Source organism: Amborella trichopoda, chromosome 4 (assembly GCF_054954075.1).
Source record: "Amborella trichopoda isolate Santa Cruz 75 chromosome 4, AtrichopodaSantaCruz75HAP2 v2.0, whole genome shotgun sequence".
NCBI lineage: Eukaryota > Viridiplantae > Streptophyta > Magnoliopsida > Amborellales > Amborellaceae > Amborella > Amborella trichopoda.
Window position 1 is genome coordinate 47,321,519 of NC_142339.1, and position 8,320 is coordinate 47,329,838.

At 34.0% G+C, this 8,320-nt stretch overlaps 1 protein-coding gene across 2 annotated transcripts; it reads left to right on the plus strand.

Moving 5' to 3' along the window:
- The first annotated feature begins 1,055 nt into the window (after positions 1 to 1,055).
- Positions 1,056 to 6,201, plus strand: LOC148782531 (F-box associated ubiquitination effector family protein). Of its 2 annotated transcripts, none has more exons than XM_088865378.1 (2): positions 1,056 to 3,424; positions 5,816 to 6,201. In XM_088865378.1, exon 1 carries the CDS (start codon positions 2,155 to 2,157, stop codon positions 2,830 to 2,832), a length of 678 nt encoding a protein of 225 aa, XP_088721504.1. In that variant the 5' UTR covers positions 1,056 to 2,154; the 3' UTR covers positions 2,833 to 3,424; positions 5,816 to 6,201. The 2 variants fall into 2 exon arrangements, 1 of the variants encoding a protein (XP_088721504.1); XR_016054584.1 differs by lacking the exon at positions 1,056 to 3,424 and adding an exon at positions 3,675 to 4,686.
- The last annotated feature ends 2,119 nt before the right edge of the window (positions 6,202 to 8,320 follow it).

The window sequence follows — 8,320 nt, forward strand, 5'->3', positions numbered from 1 at the left end:
GTAACCCATGATAGAATTTTTTGTAATCCATGATCGAATGTTTTGTAATCCATGATCGAAATGTGTGGTTTTTTTTGTAATCCATGATCGAAATGTTTTTTTTTTTTTTTGTAATCCATGATCGAATTTTTTGTTTTTTGTTTTTTTTGTATCCCATGATAGAGTTTTTTGTAATCCATGATTGAATTTTTTGTAATCCATGATCGAATTGTTTTTTTATTTTTTTGTAATCCACGATCGAATTTTTTGTTTTTTTTTGTTTGGTTTTTTTTGTAATCCATGATCGAATTTTATGTAATCCATGATCGAATTTTTTGTAATCCATGATTGAATTTTTTGAAAATTTGTGATTTTTTTTTTTTAATCCATGATCGAATTTTTTTTTGTAATCCATGATAGAATTTTTTGAAAATTTGTGATTTTTTTTTTTTAATCCAATGATCGATTTTTTTGAAAATTTGTTATTTTTTTTTTTTAATCCATATTATTCAAAGAGAAAATGAGAGAGATGATGATTCTGAGGCCACCATATCCCAGCTATATTATTCACATATCGAGTCCCAACAGCAACAGTGTAGGGATGAGCACGACAGTGCAGGTGAGCATGAAGGATGGACAATCTTCGGGCATTTTAGATTGGGAACACAACAAAACACTAACACTCAGGGATTTGGGAATAGTCAGACACCTGCTAATATCGATGATTCGTTTTTAGATCAAATCACTGAATTGTTAAACGAATTCAATCAATGGCACCAACGTGACCAAGAAGAACAATAACGTCGTCTATCATTTTATTTTTAGATCATATGTTACTAATTATATGCTTTATTGTAGTCCATGTATGTTGATATACTTATTCCATGATAATTCTATGTTTATCCTTTTGTGTGATGTAAATTAAATACTGAATGACGGTTCATGCAGGGAAAGAACATATCAATATTCGCATATTCATTCAAAAACATGAAAATTCTTAATGGACTACACTCATTTCTTATTGAATTCCTAAACAACAATATTTATAATGAATTTTAATAATTTTTCGGATTTTTTTTAAGCTTTATTCTGAACGATTTACCCGATTCCCGATCCGGATCGCCGATTCACCGATCCGGATCGGTTTTTTGGGAGCCCGATCTGGGTCACCGATCCGTTTTTTAAACCATTGATGAGGACTATAAAAGGACGGACTTAAGGTGAACTTAAGTAGGATTTATCTTGCAAAGGAAAGAGGAGGTATTATAAAAGGGACGGAGTTGAACTTGTAAAAGGAGATTTGGATTTTATGAAATAAAGAATGTTTTCTTTGTAGAGAGAGACTCCTTTTGTGGGTGTTGTTTCTTCGATTGAGTTTTGGTCCATGTTGAAAGACTGTCGGTGTTGTTTCGTCTATTGAGTTTTGGTCCATGCTGAAATACTCATATCCACATGTTTTGTTATTTCTTCTTGTGATTTTATTCACGAATTTTATCTCTATTAAATGTGGTTATTTTTGCTGGTTTGTTTGCCGATAAATTTTATACTGCGTCAGGTGGTATCAGAGCGTGGTAAATTTTATACTATGTCAAGTGGTATTAGAGCGTAGATTTTTGTACGATCGCATGCTCTTGACAAGGCATCATGGTTCGTGGTTGTCATCGACAACAAGGTAAGGCATCATGGTTCGTGGACGTCCTCAACAATGAGTTGTCGGGAATGATCTGATCCAACGAGAGCGAGACCTCCATGAGATAGAGTTCAAAATTTTGAGAAGGCAAGTAGAAGAACTGACTCAGCGCTTAGTGTAAAATACTGTCCCGACATACTATGATGACGGTAGCTATGATGACGGTAGTGAGCCGAAAGCTGTTTTCGAGAACTTGTTCCATGTACACGCTCTACATCGGGAGCCCCATGTTTGGGATAACATATATTGGGATCTAGGTATTAAAGTTAATATTCCATATTTTGTAGGAAGATTTCAAGCATAAGAATTTATTGATTGGATTGATTCTATCGAGCTTATCTTCGAATACAAAGATGCGCCCAATGATAAGAAGGTGAAGATCTTGGCTATTAAGTTTAAGGGCCAAGCATCATCATGGTAGGTGGGAGCAATTGAAAAGGGCTCGAGAAAGACATGGAAAATAAAAAATATCTGATTGGGAATAAATGAAGAAAAAGTTAATGGAGCAGTTCTTGCCCTTTAATTATACCCAGACGATATTTCAGCGACTTCATACCCTTCGACAAGCAGGGCTGTTCGTTGATGATTATCCTGAGGAGTTCTATCAACTAGTAGTACGGAAAAACTTATCTGAGACTGAAGAGCAACAGGTTGCTCGATGTATTGCAGGACTGCGCCAATCAATTCAGGACGTCCTAAGTTTATACTCTTTATGGATTATATCGAAAACTTATCAACAGGCTTTAACAGTAGAGAAGCAACAGTTCAGGAGTAGGGCTAGTGCAGCCAGGAGAGAACATTCAGGTCTTCGAACATGCCAGTTTCAAGATTATGGTGATAGGCCTGAAGATGCACCATCTAGGGGCCATAGAGATGCCGTTGTAGCACCTATTAATCTCCCAAATATTGATGAACTAGGTGCTAGAGTTCAGGGCAGCAACTTAACTCTCAACTGTTTCAAGTGTGGGGAGGCGGATCACAATGGTGGAAACTGTAGGAAGTCGAATAGCCATCCTGACAGAAACAAGCAACTCATGAATGTGGATGAGAATCTAGATGATGTTAATGGGTATGATGGTGATCCAATTTATGATGAGGAGCCAGATGAGGATGATCTTGTCTATAGAGATGTTAGAGAGTCCTTAGTTATTCAAAACGCCTAAGTAAGAAACCTAAGACGATTGGTTGATGACCAATATTTTTCAAACTACCAATACCATTGGAGGCAAGGTGTGCAAGCTTATTATTGATAATGGAAGTTGTGAAAATATAATTTCACAAGATCCGGTCACAAAGCTCAAGCTCGACACAGAGAAGCATCCCCAACCATACAAATTCACTTGGTTCAAAAAGAACAATGACGTGCGAGTAGATAGCAGATACCGAGTTTCTTTTTCGATTGGAAAAAAATATTTTGACGATGTATGGTGTGATGCAGTTGCCATGAATGCTTGCCATCTATTATTAGGTAGACCATGGCAATATGACCGTAGAGCTATACATGATGGGAGAAGGAACACATATACTATTTGGAAAGAGAGTAATGAAACTCTGTTAGCTCCCATGAAAAAAGAAATTATGCTTAAGCCTAAACTAGGGGAGGGTGCAAATTTACTCTCAATGGTTAACACTATGAAGGAGGTTCAAGACATCGGGTTAATGTTTGCTTTAGTGAGTCATGAAGAAGATGTAGATACTATTATTCAAGAGGAGATTGAAGATGAAGAAAAAGATGTATACGTGGTGTGCTTAGAGGTTCGTTTGATCAATTTCAAAAAGTACATGTGGTTGAAAAATTGACATACGATGACCATTTCTTTGAGGGTTTTTTAGTTTCTATGTACAATCGTTATGCTTTGATCTTCGCCAGCGAAAAAGGATGCAAGACTATTCTAAAATTCATTTTAAAGCATTTCAAAACTCGAGGATGAGTTTTCTGCAATCATGAGAATGATGCAGATCAAGAATGGGTCGATTAAAATTTTATTTTTATTTTTATTATTTTTATTTTTAAAAGTTATGGGTATTTTTTTAAAAGAAATTATAGGTGTTTTTATTTTTATTTTATTAGGAACAATTTTTCAAAATAGGATTAGTAGGGATTCTTTTAGTTTTGCTTGATAAGGTTTATTTTAGGCGGGTCCGTTTGGTTTACCAGAGATATGGTTCATACCTTGCTATTAGGGATAACTGCTTTTAAAATGTCATACTTACTAATATGTGATAAGGAATAATTTGTCTTGCCAAGGAAAGATGAGGATTATAAAAGGACGGAGTTAAAGTGAACTTAAGTAGGATTTATCTTGCAAAGGAAAGAGGAGTTATTATAAAAGGGATCGAGTTGAACTTTGTAGAAGGAAGTTTGGATTTTATGAAATAAAGAAAGTTTTTTTTTTTTTTTTGTATAGAGGGATGTATTTTGTGGGTGTTGTTTCTTTTCTTGAGTTTGGTCAGTGTTGGAATATTATTTTTTTTCTTATAATTTTTTTCATATTTTTGTTTCTTTTTCTTAAACATGGTTATTTTTGTTGGTATTGTTTGCCGATAAATTTTAAACTGTGTGACGTACTTAATGCACTCTAGAGTGCATGATCGTAGTTAGATTATTTGTGGTGGTTGTGATGATTTATTACTGTCGGTAGTGGTATGTTGGATTATTGTGGTGGTTGTGATGATTTATTATTGTTGGTGGTGGTTTATAGTGGTTGGTTGTTACTATTGGGAATGTGGTGATTAATGATTGTTGGGTTGTTTAACTCAGTGTTGGAATGATTGAGCCGGGCCAAGTACCCAGCTTATACCGAAGCTGAGTAATTCAGCCTAAGTTGGACAAGTTCTTTTTAAGTAAAAAATATTAAAAAATAAAAAATATAAAAAAATCAAACCCCGAATTGGACATCCAACTCAAAGATACTCGGGCTCGCCGAGATACTTGGGTGAGTTCGAGTTGGTTCATCTGAGTAACCAAACACTGGTTTAACTACCAACAGTGAAAAGATACACTTCTCTACTCAGAGGTGACCTCCAAACTCTATAAATAAGCTTCTTTTATATCATCTTTACATGTTTTTTCACTCCTCTATTATCTCTCTCTCTTTATAATATCTTTCTTATTCTCTCTTTGCAAAATTTGTGATTACTTTCTCTCTCTAAAAACCTACGCTATTCTGGTGTACAATCAATTAGAAAGACCATTGAGATATTATATTTTCAGGCGTAACTTATATGCTCAGTTATTCTTTGGTAATCTTAAAGGAAAAAAAAAATAAAAATAAAAAATAAAAAAAAAATAAAAAAAAAAGAAGAGAAAAGAAGAGAAGAGAAAGAAAGTGAATGATATACGAAGACAAATACAGTCTTGAGACAACGACTTTTAGCCTCACTGGAAAGTAGAAGATCCTCCTTCTAGTTTGTATAGAGCTTAGGCTCTAAACAATCAAATTAGAACCTATTTTCAAATAGTATCGAGATATGTGGTTTCATTACTGAAAGTTTTTGTGACAGCCTTAAAATATATTTTTATATTTATTTATAAAGTTTAAAGTTTCAAAAATAGTGCAGATCGACAAATTTATAAAAACTTGAAAATTGACGGTCCAAAAACGTATAACAAAATACACTATTTTTAAAACTTGAAATCCAATTTTCCTTCATGTTCATGCATTTTGATGTCGAGATGATCAATTTGAAGATCTTTGGATATCAAAACATCTTCTAATAAAATTTATGAGATAAGCTCAAATTTGATTGTTTAGAGCCTCGGCCCTTTATAAACTTTTCCCTTAATATTTAGCCCATTTCACCCCTATTTTTCAAGAGAGACCTGTCACATACATGCAAGATAATAGCTGTTCAAACTTGACTGGTATAAACTATTGTCTAAAACTTGACAAGAAAAGCATAAACTGTGGTCAAATATCTACAAACCAGGCATGTTGGGGAGCCTACACATAGGTATAGGCATCCGTGCTTCTAGATTGGGTTAGAAAGCGTGACAGAGAGAAAGTGGGGGGATTGGAGTCATAATTTATTTGGATTACCTGCACTGCACTCTACTTAGTGAAATATCACTTTCATTGCTATTATTGTGTTGTTGTTGTTTTCATTTTGTATTCCTCTGAATTCCTCTCTGACGCCGCGGTCCAGAGCTCAACAGATGAGGAGGCAATCTCCATCGCACCCCATATTGCTTTTTGCATGCCCTTTTTTCATGTGAGATCCAAAGCGAGAGAATGAAAGTCAAGAACCAGAAATACTCGTCAAGAATGAGCGAAAGAGAGGGGCCTGAGATCTTTATGCTTGCAGATTGTGGATGCTATACAATGGTCGGTGAGATCTTTATGTTTGCAGATTGTGGATGCTATACAATGGTCGGTGACTTTTAATCATGCTTACAGAGAGGGGAATGAAATTGCCGATGCGTTTGCAAAGAGGGGTGCATCTTTGGAGTTGTTGATTGCGCTCTATTTGGATTATTGTACTGTAATTTCCTTGTGATTTAATAAAACTTAGTACCTTTGTCAAAAATAAAACATCAGCTTTCTCTTTTAATGTTAATGCTGCCTATGTATTTGTATTGGGGGGCCAAACTAATTTTTTTTAAAACCCATAGGCTAAGTATTAAAATTCATGGAAGGAAACCAAGAAAAGGAACTTATAAAATCGTCCACTCACATTAAAAACCATATAGGATGTACATGTTAGTGTATACTATTAGTGATTCTAATTTCCGCCATTCCGCCTTTATAACCCACTTAGCCATTGGCATCCACGTAATGGCCAAAAACCATATGAGATATGGCATTTAATGCGCTCTCTCATCCTTTACTTTTAGTACAAGGATCATATGATCACTCTTGTCTATTATATTTTTAAAGAGTGTCATAGATTAGATTTTAGGTTTAAAAACAAAAAAAAAAAATCTTGAACTTCATAGTACACCTCAAGTCATTTAATTTAACATATAATGGATAGGAGTAATTGTGACATCTTTGTAACAAAGACAAATGGGCAAGATTTCTATGTTTCTCCTACTTCATAAAACTTGTGTACTTCTCCCTATCCAACCATCCATTTTGAATAAACGGTTGAAATGGCCCCAATCATAATGCCATGTCTTTACACTGTTTTATTTTTAAATGTTTTTTATAAACTATTTTGATACCAAAATTTGGACATCCATTCCTCTCTTAAACTCACATATGTAAAAAATATAAAAAAAATTAAAATTAAATAACTAAAATGCCTTTGAAAGTTTCAGCGGCATTTTGGTCATTGTGTGTTATCGTAAATATATTTTTTACTGTTTTTCTTAGGTACACCTTATTGAGATAATGTCACGTAAAAAAAAAAAAACTTTAAAACATCAAATGGTCCTCATAGTATACGACAAAACCTTTCCCATGACAAATGGTCTCATAGTATACAACAAAAGTGTAGAAAATATAATAAGCTAAATGGTCTTATCAAAGAATTGGGTCAAGGGCTGGCGCAGCTCAAACTCTGCCCTTAGTGGCACGTCTACATACCAAGAAAATGCCACTCGCATTTGACATTTGAAAAAGTTCATCATTTTTAATTTTTTTTGGGCTAAAATTCCACTAGAGAAAGTCATTAGGGCGCATTTGATTTTGACAAGTTGCGGCTCCCGGAAGTGCATTCATGATTTTGCGACGAGAAAGAGGGAGGCAAAACTTGCCTCTATCCAAAACATGGGAATTCCATGGAAGAGGCCACTTTGGGAATGGCGGGTTCTTTATTTTTGGACTGGCACATCATTTTCCGATTTATTGGACATAATTTTCCTTTTTCCATTTTAAGAACTTATGAAACATAAAGGATTTGCGCGCCTCATCGGATCGCATTTGTAAAAGGGAAAGCGTTTCTATGTTCCCCCTACAACATAGAAGTTATATGTTTCCTCTACCATCCAGCAGTCCATTTTTTATCAAGAGAACCACTCATCATTTGATCTTAAATCCGACATCTCAAAGTTTTTTATTTTTAGTCTTTTAATACAATTTTTTTGAATATGAAATTTGGTACGTGCCATCTTCTCATTGGGGCACACCTATAAAAAATATTAACAATAATTTTTTGATAAATCATAATTATTAAAATACCCTTTTAAAACTTTCAGGGGTATTTTGGTCATTTTATTTTATTGAAAATATTTTTTTTTATATTTTTCGTTAGTGCGAGTTCAAATATTTAGACATATTCTTAGCTGTCCGATTAAGATTGAAAAACTGCAACCCATAGCCTTTTAAATAAATTATAATGTGGAGTAATTGGTTATTTAGAAAATGCTGGCCTTATCTTCGTCGGTTTCTTTTTTTATATTTTTCCTTCTAATATTAGGTCCAAATGAAATTTGGAGCGTGAGTACCTCATTCGAGTATATTTGTAAATATATAAATAAATAATTCAATCTCAAAAAATTAACTAAAATACCCTTCGAGGTTTAAGGGATATTTTAGTCATTTTTTTGAAATATATAATTCTTTTTAAATTTTATATATGTGCATGAGGGTAAGAAGTATAGATAGCTGAAATTTTAACTCAAATCCAAAGCATAAAAGAATAAAGTAAAATTGGAATGCTCAAATATGCTCTTAACCAGCCGTTTAATCGTTACTTATCACCACAGTT